This window comes from Callorhinus ursinus, unplaced genomic scaffold (assembly GCF_003265705.2).
Source record: "Callorhinus ursinus isolate GAN/ISIS: 27379988/994484 unplaced genomic scaffold, GSC_fseal_2.0 scaffold30, whole genome shotgun sequence".
NCBI classification, from domain to species: Eukaryota; Metazoa; Chordata; class Mammalia; order Carnivora; family Otariidae; genus Callorhinus; species Callorhinus ursinus.
Window position 1 is genome coordinate 1821113 of NW_027397092.1, and position 27510 is coordinate 1848622.

The 27510-nt window shown below is 43.3% G+C and overlaps 1 protein-coding gene across 2 annotated transcripts; it reads right to left on the bottom strand.

Moving 5' to 3' along the window:
* Window positions 1-8589: 8589 nt before the first annotated feature.
* On the bottom strand, window positions 8590-20326 carry CDO1 (cysteine dioxygenase type 1). Of its 2 annotated transcripts, XM_025860808.2 has the most exons (5): window positions 19842-20324; window positions 16813-16890; window positions 15133-15287; window positions 10320-10489; window positions 8590-9358 (listed from the first exon to the last, which is right to left on the bottom strand). In XM_025860808.2, exons 1-5 carry the CDS (start codon window positions 20009-20011, stop codon window positions 9329-9331), a joined length of 603 nt encoding a protein of 200 aa, XP_025716593.1. In that variant the 5' UTR covers window positions 20012-20324; the 3' UTR covers window positions 8590-9328. The 2 variants fall into 2 exon arrangements, with proteins under 2 accessions (XP_025716593.1, XP_073734648.1); XM_073878547.1 differs by lacking the exon at window positions 16813-16890 and having other exon boundaries at window positions 19842-20326.
* Window positions 20327-27510: the final 7184 nt, after the last annotated feature.

A 27510-nucleotide genomic window follows, 5' to 3' on the forward strand; every position in this document is an offset into this window, starting at 1 on the left:
CTCATTGCAGTCCTAGTTTGGGAATGAATATTCCCAAAGAACATTGAACATTCCAATGAACATTCCCAAGAGTGCTTTGACCAATTCACAATGGCAGTATAAAGACTCCCAGCTCCTCCGCCTTATTTTATGCAGACTGGGGAGTAGATGGGATAGGGTTGCTGCTAGGACAGCAGGATCTGCCAACACCCGACATGCTTTGAACAGAAATGCCTGACCCCAACCTCTTAGTGACTTGTGTCTGTCCTCTTTAGAATATGAGGGTACGTGATACCTTTTGTTTTCAGCCTTAAGACCTAGCCAGATTCTGGGACAATGGAAAAAAGCCCACTTGCCTCCTATTACACAAGGCTGTAATTCTGGTGGAAGAATTTTGCTATGGGCTTGATGGAAGATATTTAGATATTGCAGCTTTCTTTGGAAAACACCCACGAGTCTATTTGCAAAGTCCTCTGTTTTGGAGCGATGGAGTGTTTTGTAAGTTTCATCAGGAAAAGAAGAGAAAGAAAAACGACTAGTCTTGCATTGTTTAAAATGGTATTATCGGGGGTAAAAAGGTGATGATGATTTAGTAGCTGTGATCTTTCATTCGTTCTTACATTCATAAATTCAACACATATCTATCGAGCTCCTGTGTAGTGGAAATCTGTTGATTTTCTGCCTACCGTGTAGTCTCCTCTTCCTTCTTTCTTCTCATAACAGAATTCTAATTTTCTTTGGTGACCTCAACCCCCACACCAATGCGTTTGATTTGGTGGCTCCAGCCTTGACTCCAGAGGCAAACACATGACTCAGGCCAGGGCAGAGATCATACCCTAGCAAATGGGTCAGGGATGGGCATATGATGCAATCAGAGCCCACGTAGCTGGATCCCTTAACTACTACAGAGAGACTATGAAGAAATAACCCTTTATCCTACCGAAATTGAAATTGAAGTTGTAAGCCTGGAGATACTAATGCCACAAGGGTAGACTTGGGAGTTAAAAAATAGAGAGTGCAAAATAAAGAGTGCAAAACAGAGTCCTAAATATCAGTTTGGATCCCTTGATCCACCCTTGCCTGAATACCCCCTGGACTTCACAGTTACATGACCTCGTTTTATTCAAGTCTGTGTGGGTTACATTTAGGCAGTTGCATTTGAACGAGTCTTATTTATTTATATATTTATTCATTTATTATTATTTTTTTACTTTTTGTGTTTGAACGAGTCTTAATGGAAACAACCTGGAATCCTGATCTGGTGCCATAGGGTCTCATTATGAACATAGCCCTAAAAATTATAACCCTAAATAAGAATAAAGCACAGCCCAGTCCCAACCTTTGCTATGACATAATAATAACTCATTGGATCCACTTGGGACAAAGAAGACCCTTCACTGGCCCATCCAGACTAAGTACCTCAACAGTATTTTTTTTTTTTTTTAAACTACAACATCACAACCAGTTAACAGATTTCAGGCAGGAAAGTCTTAGGGTCACCATTGCGTGGGGCACCTTGTTGATTTTCTGTCCTTGCGCAATAGTTTTCCTCTTTTGCCAGAGGTCCAACATGTCCTGAGCAGAACCATCTGTTTTGGTTTTTCCATTACCTAGCTGTGCGTCCTTGGGCAAAATATTTCATCTCCGTTGTGCCTAAATGTCCTCATCTCTGAAATGGGGTGGGGAGAAACAATATTCCTGCCTTACCTTAAAGGATTTCTCTGAAGTGAAAATAATGTTTGATTTAAACATTTAAACGCAATTAAAAAATTTAAAAGCCCAATAAAAACAAAAAGGTGAAAATGTATACTTACATATTCCAGGCAAAACTTGTCTTTATTTTGAATTGGCTGAACGACCTTAGATACAGTGGTATGTCAGCAAATGTTTGACAGGGTCTCTGGGGGAAGAGAACTACCCTGATTTACAGCGTTGACAGATTCCCACAGTGCAAACATTCCCATTGTGATCGGTTTTCATCTACCAATCAGCTTACAGAATTCCTGAGTCTCAGCTCCCATGTGTGGACCTGCACAAGCACGACATTCCACGGGCATACTGGTCAACCTTAACCTCACCTGCTTCAGTTTCATTTATAATAAGACTTGTTTGGACAAATGCTCACTGAAGTGTATTTCATCTTCATGATGGCACGATCTCATTATTTTATATTTATCAGTTAGATGAATCCTGCATAAACTTACAAGCATACAAGAGCCATCTTTTTGAAAGGGGCATTGCGGTGATCTATAGCTGTAATGACACTTTTTGTCTTAGCTATGGCATGCCTAGGAGGGCTCTTGGCACTGAAGGCTGACCAATCCTCAACTGCATTAATTTCTAGTTCTATAATATTTCGACCACTCCTGTGCAAGGAATTTTTCTGATCGCACTTTTGGGTAAACATCATACACGTCACTATAGTGTATGGATACATAAATATAAATATTTTATTTTATTTTATTTTTTAAAGATTTTATTTATTTATTTGAGAGAGAGAGCACGTGAGAGGGGGGAGGGTCAGAGGGAGAAGCAGACTCCCCGCTGAGCAGGGAGCCCGATGTGGGACTCGATCCCTGGACTCCAGGATCATGATCTGAGCCGAAGGCAGTCGCTTAACCAACTGAGCCACCCAGGTGCCCTAGATATAAATATTTTAAACAATCACTTCCTGAGCTTGTTTAAGGATGTCCCTCAGACCACTGATTTAGGCTTAAATCAGTGTTCAGAACCACATTCAGTAGATCTGAGTCTCTCACAGTTCCTTTATGTCTTTTTGTGAATTACTTGAAAAACAAACAAAATGCCCCCCATTAAGTAACTGTGAGGCATGTTTTGAAGCTACCACATCTTCTCCCATCTTCACTACCCAAAAAGCTCAGTGACAACAAGGACAACATCAGGAAAGCATCAGCTCTCCTGTGGAGCAGAAGCAGAATTCTAAATTGACCGTGACTAAATCATTCATTTTTCTCAGGAACACGTGGGCTTTCCCCGGGCTTTCTCGCTGTGATAAGTAATCTCTGTGAGCGTCAAGCTTCTGGAAGCACTGGAAGCTTCCCATAAATGCATCTGACCAATGAACAGGGCGGAAACACTAAAATGAAAAGCGGTGACATCAGGTGACAGGTCCTGCACGGGAGGGTTACTCTTCAGGCAGCACAGTTGACCCTGACCTTGTGCTGTTCCGTCATTTCCGGGGGGCTGAGTTATCTTGTTGGTTTTGTAAAAACAAAATGTGTCAACTGATACTTGTGAAATGACATTCTGCACACGGTTATTCATTGGAATTGTTGGTAACTGTAGAAGTCTGGAAATCATGTCAAAGTCCACCAACGATGAGCTAAACTATGGTACAATGGAAAACCATGACCCCATCAGTAGGAAAGAAAGAAGGAAGTGTTGGCATTCTGATATGGAAAGCTCTTCTTGTAAGTGCACAGCCTGGACTTCAGACTGTTACCCTACTTATAAATGACAAAAATAAATAAATAAGCAAACACAGAGAGTGGTAACATAGGTTTCTTCTAGAAAGGAAAAGAGAGCCTGGGGGCAGGAATGGGAAGAATGGTCTTTACCATAGGCTTTTTATGTTGTTTGTGTTTTCTATGACAGTATGTTTCATCTCTACACACACACACATACACACACTCCCCCCCCACTTTGGTTTATTTTTTAAGACATTCTTAAGACAAATACCCTATGATTTCACTCATATGTCTGGAATTTAAGAAACAAAACAGATGAACATAGGGGAAGGGAAGGAAAATAAAATAGGATAAAGCAGAGAGGGAGGCAAAGTATAAGAGACTCTTGATTGCAGGGAACAAACTGAGTGTTGCTGGAAGGGAGAGGGGTGTGGGGACGGGGTAACTGGGCGATGGGCATTAAGGAGGGCACGTGATGTGATGAGCACTGGGTATGATATGCAACTTGATGAATTGCTCTACTCCTGAAACTAATACTCCACTCTATGTGAACTAACTTGAATTTAAATAAAATCTTGAATGAAAAGAAAAACATTGCTGCTTTCCTTGGGGAACACCCATGAGTCTATTTGTAAAGTTCTCTGTCTTTGAAGTGATGGTTTTTTTAAAATTCAAGAAGAGGGGCACCTGGCTGGCTTAGTCAGTAGACATGCCACTCTTGACCTTGGGGTTGTGAGTTTGAGCCCCAAGTTGGGTCTAGAGATTATTTAAAAATAAAATCTTTAAAAAAATTCAAGTATAAAAAATAATAAAAATTTTTAAATTAAAAAATTCAGTATAATTAACATACAGTTCAGTATAATCAAATATAACTAACAGTTTCTGGCGTACAATACAATGATTGACAATTCTATACATTACTCAGTGCTCATCATGGTAAGTGTAACTTTTTTTTTTAAAACCCACTCCTACATTGTCTTCTCCCCAGGAACAACCTCTCCACTGTCTGCCATGATAAGTACACTCTTTTTGGTTTGTTTCAAGTTGTTACTTAAATTCTAGTTGGTTGACATACAGTGTGGTACAGATTTTAGGAGACTTTAGTGATTCATCACTTACATACAACACCCAGTGCTCATCATAACATCAGGAGACTTTAGTGATTCATCACTTACATACAACACCCAGTGCTCATGTCCTCCTTAGTGCCCATCCCCCATTCAGCCCATCCCTCTACCCTCCTCCCTCCATCAACCCTCAGTTTGTTCTCTACAGTCAAGAGTCTCTTTTGGTTTGCCTTCCTCTCTTTTTCTGTTTTCCCCCCTTCCCCTATGTTCATCTGTTCTGTTTCATGATAAGTATACTCTTACTCCCCTTCCTCTATTTCATGATGGGGCATTTTATAAGTTTCGCTGGGAAAAATATTCCGAATTATGGAAAAATATATATAATATTTATCATTTAACCATTCACAAATGTGCAATTTAGTAACACCAGATACAACATTCACAATGTTGTATACCCATCACCACTATCTACACTCAAATCATTTTCGTGACCTCCAACTCTACACCCAGGAAACACTAACTCTCCCTCCCGCCGCCTCCCTTCCCCTGGGAATCTCCGGTCTACTTTCTGTCTCTATGAATTGGCCTAGTCTAGGTACCTTGCATAACTGTGAAATCATACAATATTTGTTTTGTGTCTGTTTTCTTTCACTATCCTATATCCCTTTTTAATTTTTTAAAAATTTTTATTTATGTATTATTTTCCCATACAGACTTTCTAAAGGACACATCTAGCAACTGGATCCGTAAAGTTGTGAAAGTCTGAAGTGTCTTTCGTGTTGTTAGAAACACAGAGAACAGACCTTGTGAAATAGGTGGACGTGCCTGGGACAAGGTAGCTCCAGTTTCTGATGTTTCCTGGAAACCCCTTTGTAACTTTTAAAAGGTTAACTAGTAGCCTAGCTTGCTAACGCCCTCCCGGCTCCAAAAATGACCTGAAACAGCCACCACTGTCCATGCGCTTTGGCTCACATAAGACAGGGTTCTTTACCTGGGGCTCCCAGGGACCTTGGGAGGGTCCAGAAGTCTTTTCTGAAATTGTATGCCAATTTGTGGTGTGCTGGCCTTGAACTTGAGCATTCTGATTTTCAAAGGGCTCTTTGAGCCAGTACAAAAAAAAAAAAAAGGCTTAAGCGCCATTGCTAAATGGAATCATTAATGCTGTCCCCTCCCACGAAACACATATAAAAGCTCTTCCTTCATCAACGGGTTTGTCTACATACGTGATCGATGAACCCACACCAAAAGACAAGCCACTGACATGGGCCCGATGAAAGAAGTCTCTGGCTTAAAAACATGATCCTCAGAATTTCCATACTTAATATAAAATATTATGACACATGTGATTTGGTGACAAGGGAAAAGGACCATAGCACAAGGGTACATGAGTGCAGAATTGTCACATGAGGAGATTGAGAGCTTTTCTCATTCACTTCATAAATAGGTACCAAGGACCTGCTCTGTTCAGGTCTAAGTGCTCAGGATAAGGCTGTGAATGAAACAATGTCTCCTCCCTATGGGGCTCCCATCCTATTGGTAAGATTTAGACAATTAAGGAGTGAAAAGAGGTAGGACCCTTTTCAGACACTCCTACCTGCTTCAGTGAAATCGGATGGAGAGTGGCCGGATGTTTGCTTTTCTATAAGGTGGTTGGGGAATTCCTTTCTGGGTGTAACACTCGAGCTGACTCCTGAAGGCCAAGAAGAGGCAGCCATGGAAAGAGTGGGGACAAAGGCACACTGGGCAGAGGGGACAGGCCGTGCAGCACCTCAAGCTGCCAAGGAGATGGGAAGTCCTGAACGCTGAGGGCGTCCATGGGCCCAACAGCCAGCCCTGCCTTTCATGGACTCCTCACACGGGGCTCCTTCCTCTTTCTCTTCAACACTAAAGTCCTTACCCTCTCTTATCCCATTCATCTTTCAGCAACCAGCACAATTCCAGCCCTCAGTGTTCCTTCTTTTCCTGCAAAATCCTTTTGGGCCCTTGATGGCTTCACTGCCTCACCATCTGTGTCAACACCTCATTGAGCCAAGAGAACTTGGAGCTCCTGGAGGAGAAGCATGTCTGCTCCTTCTTAATGGTCGTGGACGACAGACAACTTGGAAACCTCAGAGAGCAGGGTGGGCAGGACACCCACGAGGGCCACAGATGCCGGAGTGGCCTTTTTGACTGAGCCTCAGATGCATAACGATCCTCAAATTTAGATTTGGCCATTATTTGCCACGCACTGTGTGTTAAAACTACTATCTATTAAACACGTATACCATATATATAAAACATTTACCATCTTTTTTCTTTTGATACAGTAGGAAACACAAAAATTGGATGTGGCCCAGATTACTCTTACCTGAAAGACCTAAGTATAAAGAGAACGAGTTCTAACAGAAGTTGCTTGGGGTCAAATCCTAGGTTCATTTATTCTTGGCCAGATAAATTTGGTAAGTTTCTAACCTGTGCTTACCAGTTCTAAATATGGGGAACAACGGTGTCCCAGATGGATTATAACAGAGCCTTACCCATACCTAACTTAAATGAGGAGACTTGGGACTTTCTGAGTTGAGATTTGGGCAAAATTTTGTACTTTCAGTTGACAGTGTGATGGAAACTTTGGGGACCCTGGGATGGGGTCAATCTACTTTGCATATGGGATGGGCCTTGCTCTCTGGGAGCGAGAGGGTAGACTGTGGTAGAATGACCCCCACAGACACCCTCATCCTGACCCCCAGAACCTATGGATATATAATCTCACACGCCAAGAGACTTTACAGATAGAAGAGTAGAGTGTAGCGACACAGATGATTTCTAGTTGAGTCCTTCCAAGGAGCGAAGAGAAGCAAAGAACAGCTCAGAGTGCAAACATACAGGACTCGGCCTGCCATTGCTGGCTTGAAGATGGACAACGGCATCCCGAGGAAGGAATGTGGGCAGTCTCTAGAAGCTAGGGAAAGCACCTGGGTAGCTCAGTTGTTGAGCGTCTGCCTTCGGCTCGGGTCGTGATCCCAGGGTCCTGGGATCGAGCCCCATGTCAGGCTCCCTGCTCCGCGGGAAGCCTGCTTCTCCGTCTCCCACTCCCCCTGCTTGTGTTCCCTCTCTCACTGTCAAATAAACAAATAAAATCTTAAAAAAAAAAAAAGAAAAACACCCAAAAAACCAGATTCGACACAGAACTCACAGAAAGGAAATGCAGGCCTGCTGACATCTTGATTTTGATGCTGTGAAACAGACTTCTGACCCCTGGAGCTCCAGGAAAATAAATTTGTGTTGTTTTAAGCCACTAAGTCTGTGGTAAAAGGTGTTAAAGCAGCAGTAGAAAACCAACACATGACCTAATGCATGAAGAAATTTCCCAGAAGTTAGTACCTCTAAACAACTCGTAACAATGCCTACCATGTAGTAAGCACCCAGTAAGTGGTTAACATCCTTCTCAAAGATGAGAGGGAAACAAAGATGTCATAAAGATATAAGTAATTCTACAAGATGGTGTCAACAACCAAGCAACGATCTACATAGAACCATCTTCAAAGGACTTTACTTTCTGAGTAAGTTTCTGGAAATAATCAATTCCAAGATTATGACAGGTATTCCTAAAATGACTGCCTGAAGTCGGAGCAGCAAACTCAAAATACATATGCGGTCTTTGTAGGTAACATCAACAGGACAAAGCAGCAAGCTGGACGGTGGGCCAGACCGGAGCGGTAGCCCCATTGGAAGGGGCAGATCTGGGCCCAGCCGACATCAATGAAAATGCAACGCAGGGACGTCAAATTTTCAAGAAGCTAGAAATCTCCACGTTGTTCTATGAAATCTCTTATTTTTAAATGCTGGGAACCAATTCCCATTGAAGCACAGACCCACACATTATTTTCAGGCAAAACTGCTCATATTAGCCAACCACACGGCGGCCAGAAGCCCTGGACTTGGTATCTCTGGCCATTTAGTGAACATACGTGAAGCACAAAAAGGTAAGCTGCTTTGAATGCTTTTTTTTTTTTGGCCCTCTCAACACCTTATCTCATAAAAGCATCTTTTGCAGTGCTTTTGGCACCCTATCGAAATCTAAGAAAGTATGAATTAAATGAAATTCCAATCAAGTTAAACAGAAAGACAACTTTGAATTATAGTCAAATCCAGTTTTATTAAAATTATTTGGCAATTTTAGTGGTTATACAAAGTCTTTAGGACCACTGGACACATTAGACATGAGTTTATGTTTTTGGTTTGACCTGGGTTTAGGGGTACAGGTACTTTCCTAAAATCTTCTGCCCTCCCTTTCATTACCAAATGGCAAAGTGCCTTGAGTTTCTCTGTCTACAATATCCTGCTACTTATCGGACAGGAATTTGTCAAGTAAGACTGAAAAAATAAAATCCATAGATTCAAAAAAGTCTCTGCAAATATTAAGAACATACAAAGGATACGAAAGACCCCTACATTTAGTCCTCCAAGTAACAAGGCAAGCATCTGATGTCTGTGGTTTCTTGTTTTTATTTATTGCTAATTACAATTCAGAGACCAAAGGGTTTCCAAAAGCTCTAAAAATCTTCATTGAATTGTTGACATTCATTGACATTCCCCCCATATGGTTCCACTGAATTCAGAGGATAAAACCAGGACAACACTTAATTGGCCTTTAAAATTACGAGCCCGTTTTTCCTTTAGTGTGTGATTTTTCTTCTGCAGTAGCTTGGGGTACTATCCACTTGCTCAATGCTTGACAATTAGCATCTGCCTTGCAGGAGATCTAAGTATTGGCTTCGTAAAGTGTATTATGGACAGCAACTGCTGGAGGCATCCCTGTCCAGGGCAAAACTTTTAGCAGACCTTAAGCTAAAACCTTAGAGGATCTGGTGCTCCTTAGTTGTTCTCCAGGGATCCCGAAGCTGTCTATAAGAGACAAAAAGTTGTGTAAGAATCTTTATGCAAGAACTTTCAGCCGGTTCCTAAGGAGTCCTTGCTTTTCTAGCCATATATGAAAACTTGGCTTTGGCCGGGGAGCCCTGTTGTTTTGTTCCTGTGATAAGACTATCTCTTGGGGATCGGAATGCAGACAATGAGGCTGGGCAATCACCTGAGAAAATTCTGCCCTCGCTTCCCTCCAAGGCGGTACTTTCTTAAGATTTGTGAGGATAGTTTCCAGTACTGGTTTTCAGGCATTGTCTATTTCTGGACATTCTTGTTATGAATTCCAGACCATTCCCCTGAATGGCCAATGTGTTTCACCAGCAGGAGAAGACTGGCCATACCCAATCACTGTTGGCTGCCTGATTATTTTCAGGAGGAAACACTTATTCCTCCAGGGGGAACACATTACCAGAGTCTACTCTCACTGATTTGTGGCCTAAACAGTAGCACTGCTCCAAGAAAAAGCAGCCTGGCAATCAAAACAGGTGGATGTATTTATATCATCAGAATAGGGCCTTGACTTTGGGAAGGTTAACTATGGGAGTGATTTGTGTTGTTCTAGTTCATAGGCCTGTGAACATTAAGTCAGAGCAGAAGCAGTTAACATCAAATAATAGTTTTTATTCTTATTTCTCTAAGAAATGAAGAAACATTTTCTTTAGGAATGAGCATACACTTTTAAGTTTCTCCACACATAATTCTTTGCATCTAATTTATGTTTTTAAAAAAATATAAATGGAAAATAACCTCTCCCAAATTAAAGAAAAGAATTAGGATATAAGGGTCCCCTCCTCCACATTAAAGTTCACCTCATTCTTCACTTCAAGAATACTTACCATGAGACATTCGAATGGTATCTGGGACAAGAAAAAAATCAATGCGTACAGGGTCACATTGCCAACCCACAAAGCACTTAATCCTAGGAGAGAGAACTTCTACTTACAAATGGAGTCCTGATTCCAAATTTGCTATGGAATGTCATGGTGACTTTGTTTTTATGTCCTGTTCTTTGATCAAAGGCATGGCACGTATCAAACGGTGGGCTGTACAAGTGAAGGCTCACAGCAGGTTCCGTGTGGCTAATGTTCTCTACTCGATGTAAGCCAATGGAATCTACATAATACCCAAGAAGGAGAAGTGGATAAAGGAGCTTAGATGACTGACAGGTGCCGGTAAAAGTTTTGCCAACCACCTGAGGTCATAAATCAATCTGATACAGACAAGCAGTCACTTCGAAGGGACTTTCCAGTTAAAGATAGTAAGCAATGTGTCCTCTACTCTTTCCCAAAAACCCCCTACAGTTGTATTAGAACAATTTTAAAAAGGCATCAACCCACAAAGACCAAAAAAAAAAGAACCCCCAAAAAACCAACACCAATGGGAAAATAGAACACATCAATAAAAGCATAAAAGTTTGAGAGCTTGAAAGTAGATGAATAGCTTTGCCAAGGACAGAAAGCTAAATCTTTAGCTCCCCATGGGGAGAGCCCAAAATTAACCTGACTTCCATCTTGATATCATATCTGTATCTACGTATCAACAGCTCAGGGATGGCAGCTTCTGGAAATGAGGATGAAGATGGGGCGAAAAATCCAAGAACTGGTTGAAAGCCTATAAGTAGAGGCTCAAATCCCTTTTACCACTTTTCTCCCTCATTCCCCTGAGTACAAGTCTGAGATCTATACTCTACAAAGAGTCTAACACATGAACTCAGGACTGGTGGATACCAGGTGAAAAACAGGTGATGTTACCAGGTGACATAAGTGATCATTTACCTACTGAATGGTACGATCCCTGCTTTCTTCCCCACCTAGCTGCCAGAATGCTGCCAGACAGGATTCCCCCCCCCTTCCACCCCCCTCCCCGGCCTGACAGGAGATGCGAAGCACCTTCTCTGGGAATCTGATCGGCTCTAGAACAAAGCTCTTCAAGATATCGCTACTGGTTGTTCCTCAAGGAGAAATGTCTGCCAGATTATCCTAGAGGGAAGCCTAGTTGACACACACCATCCATGTGTTCAGAGCTACCAGTTAACTTTTTTTTTTGTCCCCAGTTTTCAAGTATTAGCATACAGCCAAGGCCACCAGACAACTGAGCAAGGCCTCTAGTAGTAAAGACGGGGTCCAGAGCACCCCACCCCCCACCAAAATGCAGACCCTTGAAACAGACACTGCTCAGGAGAAGACTTAAAAAATTTTTTATGATTAATATACGCAGAGAGAGAAGCTCAATACCACAAAAAGGACCAGAGAACAAAGGAGCTTTCAGAAACAAAAAGAAATAGCTGAAACAAAAACCTGAATAGAAAGTAGAAGAAAAACTGAGAAAGCTAGAAGACTCAAAGAACAAAGGAATAAAAATAGAAAATAGGAAAGAAAAAAAAATCAGATGACTAGTTCAGGAGGTTTCATATCTGAGCAATAAGAGGTTCAGAAACAGAACCAAAACACCAAAACCAAACAAAACCCCAAAGAGATAACTTGAGAATATTTTCTTGAATAGAAGGACACAGATTTCCAGAATGAAAGAACCCACAGACTACCCAACACGATGAATGAGAGTCATGAATCAAGGTACAGGACTGTAATGCTGGGGGTAGGAAAAGATACCAAAAGAGAGCATTCCAAAGTTTCTAGAAAGAAAAAATAATTACATAGAAAGATTCAAGAATCAGAATGGCACCAGGCTTTCAAAAAGAAGACAGACTGGAAATGAAAAGTCAAGGGATTACCTTCATAGTTCTGAGAGAAGATCCTAGGTCCTAATTCCACATTAGGCTAACTTACCAATCAAGTTGCAAGCGTGGAATAGGGATTTTTAGATATATGAGGTCTCAAAAACTTACTTTCCATGAACCCTTTCTTTCTCATAGAGCCAATGAAGATATCTTCCACCAAATTAAGAGCACGAACCAAGAAGGAAGCAGACAAGCGATCAGGAATAAAGGGGATCAGCAAGGGGAAGGAGCACAGGGAAAGCCTGCATGATGTGAGAGGACCCCAGGATGGCAGGTGAGCCCTGGCTGAGAGACTGATCAGTTCACACTGAAGTAAGTCTAAGGGCCCTGGGGGAGAGGGAGGAAGGCAGGAAGGAAGGGGGGGGGAGGGAATAGAGGAAAGACAAAATACTCAAAAATATGTTGAGAAAAAATTTCTCGTTAGGAGAGAGTTTGAGGAGTAATCAAGGAAGTAATTCAGGGTTAATTAGTATAGTTAGGGTAGGCACCGAATTATGATTTATACTTTATGATCTGGCTCCATGAGCTCGTATAAGACAAAAGCAAAACCTAGAAGGCGAAGACTGAGGTTCTACCCCAGCTATCGTTAGACCACCTTCCAACAACTCACAACTTCTGGGATCTTTAGCCTTTTTCCTCATTTCCCAAAATGGGACGTGATTCTCGGATACGCAGACTCTTTGGTTCTATAGCTTACTGCTCATAACAGACCGGCCTAAGCACAATTTTGAACCTAAGTTCTACATTCTTAAGAGATGGCCACCCTTACACAAATTATTTGTTTCTCCAATTGCAAGCGCGTACACTACCCAATGCATGCCGCACAATCCTAGTCATCATCCTTGTGTGCTCAAGACAGACCCCACTAAACCTAGTCATCATCCTTTAGAGAAGCCCTTCAAACTCTTGTCTGATATCTACTGTTAATAATCCCAGCATCCATCCATCCATCCATCCATCCATCCATCCATCCATCGATCCATCCATTCATCCATCCATCCATCCGTCTTTGCCTCCTTTCCTTATGCCCATGGTGTACCATCTCTCACAATAACCTTGGGCCTTTCTTGGTGATACTTATAGATGCCAGTTTGGTCCAGGCATGTCTACCATTTGCCTTTATGCAATTTGGTCTCCTTGTCTCAACTTTCTTTTTTCTCCACCCTATGTTGCACACTGCTACGGAATCCATCAAGATACTCCCAATAAAATTCTACTGACCAAAGCAAGCTCTTACTTTCAGCTGGTTTGGGAGGCCCCAGGCCTTCATCTCACTCTACTCTCTTCCTACTCCTGTCCAAGCCCATTCTCCCTTGTCTCTAGCAAGACCATTCCGGAACTTTTCATTCTCTGTAATGATTGTGACTTCCCTTCCCTCACATTCTTCCCTGTACTCGAAACATCCTTCCCACCATCAGTACCCATCTGCACTCCTCCTGCATCGGTAAAGATCAAAGGTTGAACTCTCGAGGCTTTTGATCTTACGGGCAATTCGTCTACAGAAATATTTAGCTTATCCCACCCAATATTTTACCGACTGGCAAAATTTCCCAGAAAAATCAGAATTTCCCACTTCGGTGGAAAAGAAATTTGAACCATGTGGCTCGAACTGAGTGGCCATCACTGTCCCCCTTAGACAGTGTGGCCTGCACACACCAGGACCCACAGCCTTATTCTTGGCCTGTACGACTCACTTACCTGCTTGGCTCCTATAGGTTTTGCACTGAAGACCTTTGGATAAAAAGCTTACCTCCTCTTTAAGACCTAATCTAGTTTCACAAAGACTCTGGGACTCTTGCTGAAAGCAATTATTCTGAAAGGCTTTTTGGCTTCACTGGGAGTAATACAGGCAACAAAATTGTTCTAGGAAATTTGGTGTGCCTTATATATACAGCAACCCTCAAATAAAAGCTTCCCGCCACATAAGAAAAATGGATGCCTTTGTGTTTTGTGAATGGGGGAGAAAATTTCCCATACTATCTGACCTTTGTCAGCGGCTTACATTCTTAAACTAATGATCAAATTCAGGCCAAGTGTCAAAACTAATATGGGACTTTAAGATATAAGAAAAAAGTTGCATGGCCAGAAAAAAATCTCTGTAAAATTTTATTTTACATCAATGGGATGGCATCCCAATTAAGAGTACGGGCTTTGGAATCAAATGGCTTGAGTTCAAATCCTGACGGGCACTTAAAAGCTGAGTGACCTCAGACGAGTTATTTATTGTTCCTATATGTTGGCAATCTCGTCTATAAATGGGAATCAAAAATGATCTCCCACCGCCTTTAACAGGCCTTTTGGAAAGTTACTATTTCCTTTAGAAATACAGATGTTAATCACAGCCTCTTCTGAAAAGCATCTGGCTCTTCCAGATCACATTTAGGACAAAGAATGAATTCTTGGTAGACATCTATAAATCATTGGTAAATAATGTGCTCTATAAAGATTCCCTTGTGAACACGCTTTGAAGTATGCTTTATGTATTTTATAAAAACAGGGACTAGCCAGCATTCTTAATCATTTCCAGAACATTTCCTTACATTTTCTAACACAAAGACTAGTATTTCCAGCCTGACCTCACTCCCTTATTAAATGAGAATCTACTTTTGGGGCGCCTGGCTGGCTCAGTCCACACAGTGTGTGACTCTTGACCTCAGGGTTGTGGGTTTGAGCCCCATGTTGGGTGTAGAGATTATTCAAAAACAAAATCGTTAACAAAAATAAAAATAAAAGAATCTACTTTTGTAAATTCATATTCGATGCTAACTGTCCTCAGACTTGGCAGGAAATGACTTTTCAGTGCATCTACGTGCACGTATTTTGAATAAAGTGATTCTAACTCAGATGCAAAGCTTAAAAAAAAAAAAAAACCTACTGCTTTTAGATCATTTTCCAAGTATCTGAAACCATGACTCCATGAACCAAATTCTGCTGGACGTGGGCAAGTAAGCAGTATTTCAGAAGGGAGTTCAAGACTTTTCCCACTTGCCCTTAGAAAAAGGTATTCAATGTTAGTTACCGTTGATATAAGCACACTGGTTTTCTCTCAAGATTCTTTCAGACTTCTTGATCATCTCGTTGGATTTTTTGTCAGGCCAGGCAAATAAGGTCTCCTTTAGATTTCCCTGCAGCATCTTCAGAAAGCAGTGGGAGTCGGTGTGATCATGGATACTGCTATATATAGACACAAAAAGACAACGAAACTCAGTGGATGGTCCAGCAGCACCCAGAGCCACATAACACTCTGCCCCGAGCTTACTACTGCTGCATACTGTCAGGAGGACAGGTCACAGACCATTTCAGCTGGCTTTGTAATTGTCATCGACTGGTAATTAACAGCATTCAGGGCAACATATAACATACTATGTCTTTCGTATCAGTGCATGTAGGGGTGCAATGCTGATGCATAACCGAAGTATAGAACAGTGCGTTTTTAAAAATCGGGTTGGAATACTTCTTTGATAACAGAAATACAAAACCAGCAACCTTTTATCTTCTGCAAGTCATAGCTTTTAAGAACTCAATTAAGCTGGGCTACAACTCGATTATAAAACCTCAGAGAAAGTTGAGAAAGGATAAAGATAATCATCTCTCGTAACTGCATCACACTTGTAAGATCACTTTATAGTGGGTTTTTTTGCCCCCAGGCCTTTTCTCTTTTCTCCTGGCTTTGGGGGACAAAAGGTATGTGTATGTGTGTTAACACCCACACGTTTTACTGCCATCATGTTAATATTTTGTAGATTTAGAGTACCCCACCTGTGATTAACTCCCAACAATGGAGGGAGAACGAAAGTATATTGGGTTTGCAGAAAATATTTATTTATGTAAACTTAGGCTAATAAAACATATGAACCTGTACGTTATTAGCATTTATCTTCTATGTTGAATGCATAAAACCATAAGAACTCATTTCCTAAACCCACAGAGCCTAGTCCTACTCTTGACATAATCTGATTTCAAAAAATATTGAGAGAATGAATGAAAACAATGCCATTCTGTATGAGTGAAATCCTCTATAGACCTAACTCCCCCCAAATCTCATAAATTCAGGTCTCCTCTCTCCCATCAAAAACGGGTCTGCAAGTATTATTTTTACCATTCTCAAAAGCCCGAAAAGGATCTGTTTACAGAGGTAACAATACTCACAAGTGTATAAACTAGGGACAAATTAAGGAACCAAGTTTCAAAGAATTGGTATTAGTTTAAGCGCCTTGCCCTCTACATAAAAAACTAAAAAAATATATTAAAAAAGGCAAAGACAGTAAACAATTAACTTGAAGTAGCAAGAAATTTTCTGAATTTGTGAATTGCTCTTCTGGGTCCAAATGTGGACCCTTTGGTCTTTGGTCCTGCAATTGTTTACAGACTTCAAAGCACCACAAAGGTCAAATTTTAGCAAAATTCCATATACATTTAACTCCACAGAAGACAGACAGAGAAAGAGAGATTAAGTTAAACTGGTTACTACCTCCTTTGATTTACTATTCATTTGGGGGGCTGGTTTTGATATACATGGTGTATGCCCAAACCCCTGATGTTAATTCCCATGAGAATTTCTGTTGGGACATTTTGAACAAATAACTGTAACATGAAATTTGTTAATGCTCCCAAGACCTGTGGCCATTCTTGTACTGTCCTTTTCTTAGGCTGGACTAGATCATCGACTAAGCATCTGCAAATGAATTAACTGTATTACCTGCCATGTCCTTCACCCCAACACAGAATCATTAGATTGAATTTTCCATTTCCTTCATCCACAAGATTTCTAGTATACCTGAAAGGAAGGTATTCAGAAGTTTGAATCTGGTTGATGAAATATGCATTGGGAAAAAGAAGTATGTCACAAAGTATGGCTCACTTACAAAAGTGAACATTTCTACCTCTAAACAACTTTAAATGTGGTTTTCTAATTAGAAAAATCCAGCACAAGTGAAAACTAGGCATTTTTTCACAGTTCATTTTGGACATTTTCGTATTTTGTATCACCAAGTTTATAACTGCTCTGTTTTAATTAATGGCACAAAAAAGGTAACGGGGGATAAAAAGCAAATTCCTTGATTCTCCTCGGGACAGCCTCAAACTGATAAAAAGAATAAGTTTCTTACAGAGGTATTTACAAAGTACATTACTGCTCTAGGCAAGCATGTTGCTAATGGTTTTTTTTTTCCTTCCTCCCTGTAGCTAAACCAGAACATAAGAAACAAGGTTTCATTAAATAGCTGTTTCTAGAATTCTCCTTAGTATTTGCTAAAACCCAGACACAAACCACATTCAGAAGCACTCATAATGAAAATTCCTCCACAAATAGGGTGGGGATTGACTTAAGTATACAACAAAGGACACTCCATAGGGAAGTAAATAACACTCTAAACCTTTTCCAGGAGAAACCAGTAACTGGCCACAAAAAAATCCCAAATCGAAACGACCACAAGCACACCATCAGTAAAACAAAAACCAAAACCCACTTTTAAAGTTTCTCTTGGTCGAAAAGTTACCATCCACACCATCTAATTAGCAAAGTTTGATATAAATCATGACTTTCACACAGATATTTTAAGACAAGCAATCTTTCTCCCATATTTGGGGGAGTGTTTGATCACACGGTCATCTGTTCATTTATGTCCTGAATGCCCCTTCCTCCCTTTTCCTCCCCAGGCAGGAGGTCAGGTGCTGGCAGAGCGGGATCAGGGAGAGAAAGTTGATTAGTAAGTGCTTTTTAGATGTCAGTCATCTTTACTTGGTAGCCCTTGATGACCTCTCAAGGGGCTGTGCACAAAGCCTTTAATTCCCAATAAACTCCACTTTTGGTGTCAGGATACTCTTTTTCTCCCTCTACAAGTCTTGGGGTCACCTCCCTTGCCTCTCTGGGGCTATTTCCGGACACTTTACCATCTGGCTCACACTAGAACATTCTGTCTTGGTTTGTCTGCACTGGCTTTCCCAAGGTCAGAGATCAGAATCCTTTGCAGTGCTGGGACACCTATGCCATACAAAAAAAATACTATCAAAATGATCTGCACTGCCCTACATCTCTCTCTCCACACTGCCCCAGCTGCCCACCCAGGACTGCATCATTATCTTAGTTGCACCTCCGGATACCGGTGCAATAGATCAACACAAATGCTTGCATTTCAAGTGATTCAAAGCCTGTCAGTCAAGAGGAACTGAAAGCCCCTGGAAATGCCATTGTTCTGAAGATTCAGAGCCCTTCCAGCCTACCGTGGTTGGTGAATTTCACTTGGTCAATGATCTATCTAGGCTGAGGGCAAACTCATGGCGCCAGGCATCAGCTGGAAGGTTAGTGGTTGTTTCGAGTGAGGATTCGGAATAATGATGCTGATTTGACTCTCAGAGCGGCTTCCTGATATAAGTCTGACCCAGTGCAGGTAATCCAACCTTTTTATTGCCTACCATTCCTCGTCTGTAAAACAGGGATAAGAATTGTACCTATCTCACAGAGCTGTCATGAGATAAATGAGTTAATAGGGTGTATTAAAGTGCCTGGAAAGGTACCTGGCCCAGAATAAGCCCTCACTTGGAGCTAGCGGCAAAATGAAAAAGTGGACTCTGCTAGCTTTACTGGTAGCCACAGAAGGATAGGAACCAAAGGCATTTCCTGGAGCCATGTACAAGTGGAAAATGGGATCTTAAGCAGGCTTCGCTTTTGTATTTCAACTCCTAAAATACAGAGGAAACAGCCCTTGCCGACAAACACACTTACTATGTTTAGGTAGGGTGACTAAAAGGAACTGCTCCCAAGGAAAACAATCTCTGCTTATTCTTATCTTTCAAGTATTTTCCTCTGCCTACCCTCAGCCCAACTAGCCATAAAGCCTGAATCACTAGCTGCCTTTCAGAATAGAAAACCCTCACCCTTCAGAGGGGATCAGGTTTTACTTCTGGCGCTAGAGGACCGGTAGAGGGATTCACTTTTACTTATATCACGAAGCCAGAGCTTCAAAGGACCATCTCACTCCAGCACATCTGGCAAGCAGCGGTCTCCCATTTACATTCCAGAGCCTCAGAACTAAGGATTCGAGAAAGCATATTGCCTGGGGGCTGAAAGGGAAGCAGTCCTTGAATTCACAACCCTGAGAGTGGGTGGAAATAACCCCCTCAGTCCGGCAAGTTAAATGGGCCTGGGAGGGGCAGCATGAGCTGAAAGCAGCTATTTTATCGGGGCAAAATGCCTGTTGGCAGGCGCCCGGCCGCGGGCGACCGACTGATGGAGAACTGGCTCGGGGGACTGTGTCCTCCACCGCCGCCCCTTTCTCGGGATGGCTGATGGAGTTCTCTCCGGGAAGCACGCTCCGTCCCCCAGGGGCGGCGGGCCGAGGAGAGCCCAAGCGCGTGGGGCCACTGCGGGGGGCGGGGGGGTGGTCTCCCCGCACCGCCGCGCCCGAGGCGAGCGAGCAAGCCGGAGGGAAGAGCACAGCTCCCGAGGCCGAGAGAAGCGGAGGTTTGCAAGCGTCTGGGTGGACCGGCGAGAAGAGAACAAAACACTTCGCAGCGGTGCGGTGGCCTCCACGCCCGGAGCCTTCCGCAGTCTCCGGCCAGGCCCGGATGCTCCGCCTTTGGGCCAAAGCACCGAGCGCCAGCCCCGCGGCTCGAGGGCGAGAAGGCGCAGCGCGGGGGTGCGGGAAAAAGCTGGCGAGGAGGGTGGGCGCCGCGGGGCGTCGGAGACCTGTGCCCGAGCTCTCGGGGCCAGGGCTAGGGCGCGCTCACCGGTACTGGTCGAACTTGGCGTACGCCGCCCACTCGGCGGGGTCGCTCTCGTAGGCTTCCAGGACCGCCTGCACCTCCTCCACGTTGACCTCCTCGCCGGCGAAGAGCTGGTGCAGGATGCGGATCAGATCCTCCAGGGTCCGCGGCTTGAGCACCTCGGTCTGCTCCATCCCTCGCGGAGCTGGCTGCGCGCACGGCTCTCTGCGGGGCTGCAGTGCTGGCGCTGAGCGCAGGGGAGCTGGGGACGAGGGACCTCAGCTGCTGGCTGCACAGCTGCGCGCGCGCGCGCACACACACACACACACGCGCGCACACACACACACACACACACACAACCCCCAGACGCTCAACCGCCAGCTAAAGAGCCCCCCCACCAAGATATCAAGAGGCACCCCTTCCCCGGTCCCCCAGCAGCGTGGCGGATCCGGGCTCGCGGGAAAAGTCGCCGCGCGCACAAATCAGGACCGAGTCTGAGGCGGCCCGCGGCCCCGGCCCTTTTTAAGCTCTCGGAGTCGGCGGGACTGTACCAACGGCCCTCGGAGGGTGGGGAGAGGCGGGGAGCGACCCGGGGACCGTGGCGGAGGCGGCGGGAACGGGCGGACAAGGTCCACGCACGCCGCCCCGGGTCCCCTCCCCGCCCCTCCACTCCCCCCCCGCCAGGCACGGCGACGCTCCCGGGGACCCCGGCACCGCGTCCCCACCTCCTCGGTGGGCTTCGCGCCGTCCCCCGCCCACCTCGGCGCGCCGCGTTGTGTCCGCCCATCCCGGCCCCTCGGCTCCGCGCCCCCCTCCACCCCCCCGTCGCTGCAGCCCTGGGAGGCTCCTCTCCGCCGCTCGGGTCCGCGAGGCGGGGACGCAGACCGCAGGGGGTCAGGAGACAGCTGGGCTGGGGGGGGGGGGGAGCGCTGAGGGGGGGAGGGGCCCTCCCTTCCGAATAGAAGTGGGAACTGGGGAATTGCTGGCGAGGGTTGACGAGGGCGTCCGCTCCCTAGCTGGAGAGCTCCTGTGTCGTCGACTGAAAGTATCCAGAACATGCTCCAGGCTAGGTGGAGGAAAAAACAGTGGAAGTCTTTCTTGAAAAAGACATCTAAATGTAGTGTACTGAAAATACAATTTTCACAAAGGACACTCCCGTCTCGAGCAAGACGAGGGAGACGGTGGGAGGCCAGGGAACCCCTCTTCGGTTTTAAAATCAAACATTTCCTTTAAGATAATGTATTCGGTGCAGAGACCGGATGTATCATTAATGGCTCCTAAAGCTGTAAGTTAAAGGGTTCTAAGGAGGCTATTAAAATCAAATCGAGGCGTGCACTTGAAAGAGCCTACTGGTTAGGGAAACATGTTTCTATGCTGTGCAGGGTACTCAGCACGCTTTGTGAAGGACACGAAGTGAGTATGAATGAAAGTAAGTGTGAGGGACAGAAGAAATGCAAGTATAGATTCATTCTGTCTCATTATAAACGGACCCAGGGAATAATTCGGATTCAAGGTTATTGAAGGCCTCAATTTCTCAAAGACCGGTCTTTCCCCACTCCCCCACCCCCATTTTGCTTCAATGTATGTGTCTACATATTTACGTTTACTTGTGCCACCTGAAGTATTATTTTAAACATCCCTGTTTTAAACTGATTACACTGTAAATATTCTAATAATGTTAGGGAGTAAATATGACAGTTCAATCACCATTGTTCAAAAAGAGGTAGAAAGCACCTCAGAAGCCAAACTTTTGTGATATAGGTTGCTGAGAGGTGGTTAACTGAAGCATTCTGGGACAGAGTACTTTGTACACTTTTTACTGTTTACTCGAAAAATTTTTTTATTCTTATGTTTTCTGTTGAGTCCCTGAATTACTTCATTTTAGCTATCCTAATCTACTTTCACTGGCTCTTCTTGACCTTCAAAGGCTTCAAGAATCCTAATATAGCCGTATTCACACATTCATATTCATTGCCTCTCTTCTCTACATCTTCTCACAAACACAGTTTCATTGGTCATTTCTATATGGATGCCTCCCACTTCTCCCTAATTTTACACACGGAGAGCAAGTTCTATTTAACTTGGTTTGGCACCTAAAATGCAACATATTTGAAACTCGACTTTCAAGTGTGCTTTTCAACTCCTGGAGTTTCTATTTCTGCAGCTAGGCTACCTAGGCTCAAAAACCACATCCACCATGGTCTACCCCTTTCCTTGCTTCATTCTCAAACCCTTCTACCAAATGCCAATTTTTGTACCTCTGTATCCTTCATGATTTCCTGCTTTTCTATTCCTATTGTTACTACACATGCTCAAGCGTCTATTTTGGATAGATTATTGTAGACCTCCTAAACTGGATTCCTTGGTTCCAGCAACAACCCCCCCCCCCCCCCCCCCCCCCCCCCCCCCCCCGCCGCCGCCACCTTGGGGTGAATCCTTTATTCACAGCCACTAGATTCATTATCCTAGGGCAACAACTAATGATGTCATTTCCTAGTCAGGTATTCTCAGTAACTCTTATTTCTAATACACAAGGTTTGTCAGTCTGGCATTCAAAGTTTTCCACCTTTTGCCATTCTTTTTTTTTTTAAACAAATATTATCTTCCAGTGAAATGGAATTAGTGACCATCTCTTGTGTTTACCCAATCCATTCTTTTGCTTAAGCTTTTCCTTGTGACTAGACTCTAGAAGGCCATTTCCATATATCCAAATCTTACCTTAAGTCTTAGCTCAAATGCTTTTCTCTCAAGTGAGGTAGCTTATCTCTCCCTGAAAAGGGGCGATAATCAGTATCCTTCATAGGGCACTTACTACGTCAGAGCATGTAATGCTGTTGCTTATGTGAATCGTAACGTGACACACACAACATTTAGGACAGGCTCTGCTTATATTTTATTTTTATATCCCCCTCAGTGCCCCGCACACTGTGCCTTGTGTATGCATGAATGACAAAGTTAGGAAAAACAGAGGTGATTGGCTAGAGTAATTCGACCACTAGCTAGGTTTTCTTTAGGGATCCTGGGGTAGTGAGTTCAAATCCAGCAGACTTCTCTCAATTGCTTTTTGTTTCTGTGCAAAGGACACCTGAATTCTTCCCAGAACAGTTACACGGCTGAAAAGGAGGAGGAGAAGGGGAGGGGGAGGAAGAGGAAGAAGAAATTAGAAGAGGAAAATAATTGACATTGCAGGCTCTATTAACGTAAGTAGAATACCTAGATCAGGGAAGTCGTATTTCCACAGTACTTGGCATTGCCCAGGGAATGATTATCACATTTTCAGACACTGAGATAGGGTCGATATCCACAGCAGGGAACAAGAGTTACTAAAGGTTTGGAAGTAATGGTCTATCCATCCCTTCAACACATTTTTAAAAAAAGCATGTGCTACATGCCAAGAACTCTTCACAAATTGAAGTCTCTGCCCTTACAGGGCTTATCCTCTTAGGAGGTGTGGGGGTGGGCGTGAGGAAGGTAGACACCCAACAATTATAGTATGCAGGGAGAAATGGACACATAATGTACACAAATAGATAATACAGCAGGAGAAGCTGGATAGAGAGGGTGGTGAGGAATTGTCATTTTAGGGGAGTTCAGGGGAACACTTCCCTGATGAAGTGGTATTTCAGCAGGGACTGAAGGAAGTTAGTGAGACTTGTAGCTGTCTGGGTGGCGGGGTTTCGGGGGGAGGTTTACAAGTAAACAGTTAAATGCAAAAGCCCTTGTAGGAAATACTAAGTGCTTGATGAACGTGGATGTGGGCTGCCGGGCGGGCGTGGAAGTAGGGACTACAAATCAAACAGGCCCTCACAGAACAATGGAAGCCATTGAGGGATTTTGGCCAGGGAGCAAGCTGATCAAGGGAAGCCAATTAGTTGGCTATTAAACAGCAATCTGAGTGAGATAACAGTGGCTTTGGCCAGAGTAGGGGCAGAAGAGAGGAGAAATGGTCGCTTATGTAACAAGTTTTGAAGGTAAAGGTGTCAGGATTTGCAGATTTGGAAGTGGGCTGTTAGGGATCCAGAATGAGTCACGATGGGGCGCCTGGGGGTGGGGCGGGGGCTCAGGTCATGATCCTGCAGTCCCAGGATAGAGCCTCCAGCCGCGCGTCTGGCTCCCAGCTCATGGGGGCGTCTGCTTCTCCCTCCCCCTTTGCCCCCCCACCCCACGCCTCGTGTTCTCTCTCTCTCGCTGTCTCAAATAAAATCTTTTTTTTTTTTTTTAAAAAAAGAGTCCCAACGACTGGAAGGAACAGATTTGCCATTGACTTGAGAGATTTAGCGTGACTGGGGTGGGGATGAGGAAAAAGATAAGCTTTAAAGATCTAGGTAGTAGAACAAACAGTAAATAGTTGGAAGAGGCAGGAGGAAGACAGGAAGACAGCTGTGTAAGGAATAGAGCCATCTCAGAACGATAGGGCCTTCTTTATGGCGATGGCCACATGCTTCATGTGTATCCGCCGTAAGGACAGAGAAGGAACTGCGGATCTATAAGGACTCTCATAACTTGCTCGAACATACATGTTTTTTCATTAACTTTAGGTAAGAAAACAGAGGTACATCTAGTATCTGGTACCAAATCTTTTTACTTTCCATTATTTCTAAAAATTCAAGTTAAAAACATTCAAGATTGCAGTTTAAATCTAAAAACCTGCCTAATTAGAGCAAAAGTGCAGAGAATAGGGATCTTGTCTTATATCAAAGCTGAGGGAGGGCATAATAGGCACTTAGTATGTGAGTCAACAAATGGAAGGTACAAATAAAAGTTGTTTCAAGGTTTTCGATAGGTTTGGCCTAACTGCCCCTTGAAGATGTACCGTCCATTCATATTTCATGCACCAAGAATATGACAGTACTTATTTCCCCACAAATCTGCCAATATTGACAGTCACCGTGCTTTCTACGACTGCTACTGTGGTAGGTGACAAATAGCATCTCATATTTATTTGGGTAAGTAATGGGGTTCTGCACTTTTTGTGCTTTATTAGGCATGTTATTATAAATTTTTTTAAAATTTGAATTCCAGTATAGTTAACAGTGGTATGTTAGTTTCAGGTGTACAAAACTGATTCAACAATTCCATACAACCCCTGGTGCTCATCACAAGTGCTTTCCTTCAATCATCGTCACTACTTCAACCCATCCCCCACCCACCTTTTTTCTTTTATGAATTGCGTTTTAATATTTTTGCTCATTTTTCAGTTTTTTTTTCTCCAACTGAAATGAGTTCTTCATACACACTGGGTATTAAAGCCACACATATGTTGTAAATATCTTCATCTTCCACCATATAAAAATTTAAGATTTATGTTGCTTTGCCACATTAAATATCTTGCAAGTCAATTTTAAAGGTTCATTCAATATATAATGAATTACTGATTATATATAAGAAAATGTACTAAATATTATGTGTGGGTACCAAATAAAAACCAAAAAGCATCTTGTTTTCAGGCACATTACAATCACGAAAGGTTGTCATATGCACATTTATAATACAGTAGCCAGTAGGGCTGTAATAGTGGAAGTTCGCTGTGAGTGCTCTCATGAGGGAGAGAGTACCCTGAATGATTTAGACAGGCTTTAAGGAAAAGTTAAAATCAGAATTAGGCACAGAGGTAAGATTTGAAGCGGGGGAAGTTCTACGCAAGTGAACTGCACAAGCAGATGTAAGACACAAAGCACAAGGCGCATTCAGGGAACAGTGGATAGTCCAGCGTGGGTTTGCTAATACTGAAGAGAAAGAGAAAGACTACACCTGCTGAATTGTTTTGAATACTTTCCAATCCATTATGTGGTCTGCAGCTGACTCCCCCAGTGCCAGAAGCAGTAATTACCCAGAATAGTATAATCCTTGGGAAATGAAACAAGCTGCAGGAAGGGCGATTTTCATTTTCATACCCCTTGCACACCGCAGACCAGCCCACTTTGGGTTCCGCACAGATGAATCAGGTTGACTAAGGCCCTATAATCTAAGGCATAGTCTGCACTTTTCAGTTCTCTAAATTGAGTAGGTATTTAAGGTCCCTTGAGGGTTAAAACATCTAGGAAATCATAGATGCCACATTGGATCACTGATAAACATTCTCAGCTTGCTTAGACCCTAAATATGGGTAACTCTTGATGAAATCCTTGGCACGGATACCGTCAAAAGCGGAAGCACAGTTCCCCATTATTTTAGATGTTCCATGGGCTCTGGGTCACCACTGCACAGTAGGACCAAGCATGACATTGCAGACATTGATTTTTCTCATAAACACGGGAAACTTAGGGCGCCTGGGTGGCTCAGTTGGTTAAGCGATTGCCTTCGGCTCAGGTCATGATCCTGGAGTCCTGGGATCGAGTCCCGCATCAGGCTTCCTGCTCAGCAGGGAGTCTGCTTCTCCCTCTGGCCCTCACCCCCTCATTCTCTCTCTCTCAAATAAAATCTTTAAAAAAAACACAGGAAACTTAAAATAGAACTGGAAGGATTCAGTGCCTCCCAGCCCCCGGGGTTCAATTACAGTTAAGACAGTTTAAACCAGATAACTGCAAAAATATTTGTGAACCGTATTTTAGTTTCTAGTCACTCAATAACTTGAGAGATCCAGGCTTAAAAGTAAATGTTGCAAAGTCAGCACGGAATGATTAAATCCTTTGGGTAAGGATTTAAGAGATCATCGTGTAAATAAGATTTGAAAAAAATGTAGTGAAGTCCTATATATTCTTCGTTATTAGAGATGAAAACAGGTAAGGTGTGGGGGCACCTGGCTCAGTCGCTTAAACATCTCCCTTCGGCTCAGGTCATGATCCCAGGGTCGTGGGATCGAGCCCCGCATTGGGCTCCTTGATCAGTGGGGGAGCCTGCTTCTCCCTCTGCCTCTGCTCATGCTCTCTTTTGCTCTAATAAATTCAAACTCAAGCAGTTCTGACTGCTGAGGTAGTATCCTATCCCCTGAAACTTTACTGGCAACTTTAATATAATTTAAACACATTTTTGCTACATGTTAAATATATATGCATATAAACAAATAAATAAATATATTCACACCCTTCAATAAACTGTAAGTGGACAAAGCTGGGGAACAGATCTTTTTTTTTTTTTTAAGATTTTATTTATTTATTCATGAGAGACAGAGAGAGAGAGAGAGGCAGAGGGAGAAGCAGGCTCCCAAGGAGCAGGGAGCCCGATGCGGGATGCAATCCCAGGACTCTGGGACCATGACCTGAGCCGAAGGCAGACGCTTAACCATGTGAGCCACCCAGGCACCCGAACAGATCTTTTCTATATCCAACTTATTTGACTCAAAATATACTTCCCAGCTCTCCACCTATATACAAATTTCCTACCTAGTTTTACAAGATTAATCTGCAGAATTCGACCTGACTATTCCAGTGCTAACTACTAGCTATACTGATTTATTACACAGGGTCATCGGCATAAGGGAACTTAAGTCATTCTGGATACACTGTATGTTAACTAATTGAATTTAAATTAAAAAAATAAAATTCATAAAAAAATTCATTCTTGGGCAGAAGAATGAGAACTGAACAGTGATTTCATCACTGTAAACTGAACTGCTCCTCAGCATACCCTAAGGCTAATACAGGGCAGATCAGTAACCATGAAGCACGTTGTGGGATTAAAGGCCCAAGAGTGTAGTTTGAAGTCTTCTGACAGAATCACACATCCCTGTTACCCTGGAAATAAACACTCAGAA

Excerpts from the sequence above, each read along its gene's own strand:
- CDO1 (XM_025860808.2), bottom strand. The coding sequence starts at position 20,011 with ATGGAGCAGACCGAGGTGCTCAAGCCGCGGACCCTGGAGGATCTGATC. Across the intron at positions 16,891-19,841 it reads GCCAAGTTCGACCAGTACCG|GTATACTAGAAATCTTGTGG; the intron begins GTGAGCGCGCCC and ends CCTTCCTTTCAG. Across the intron at positions 10,490-15,132 it reads CCAGTGTGCTTATATCAACG|ATTCCATTGGCTTACATCGA; the intron begins GTAACTAACATT and ends GGTATTATGTAG.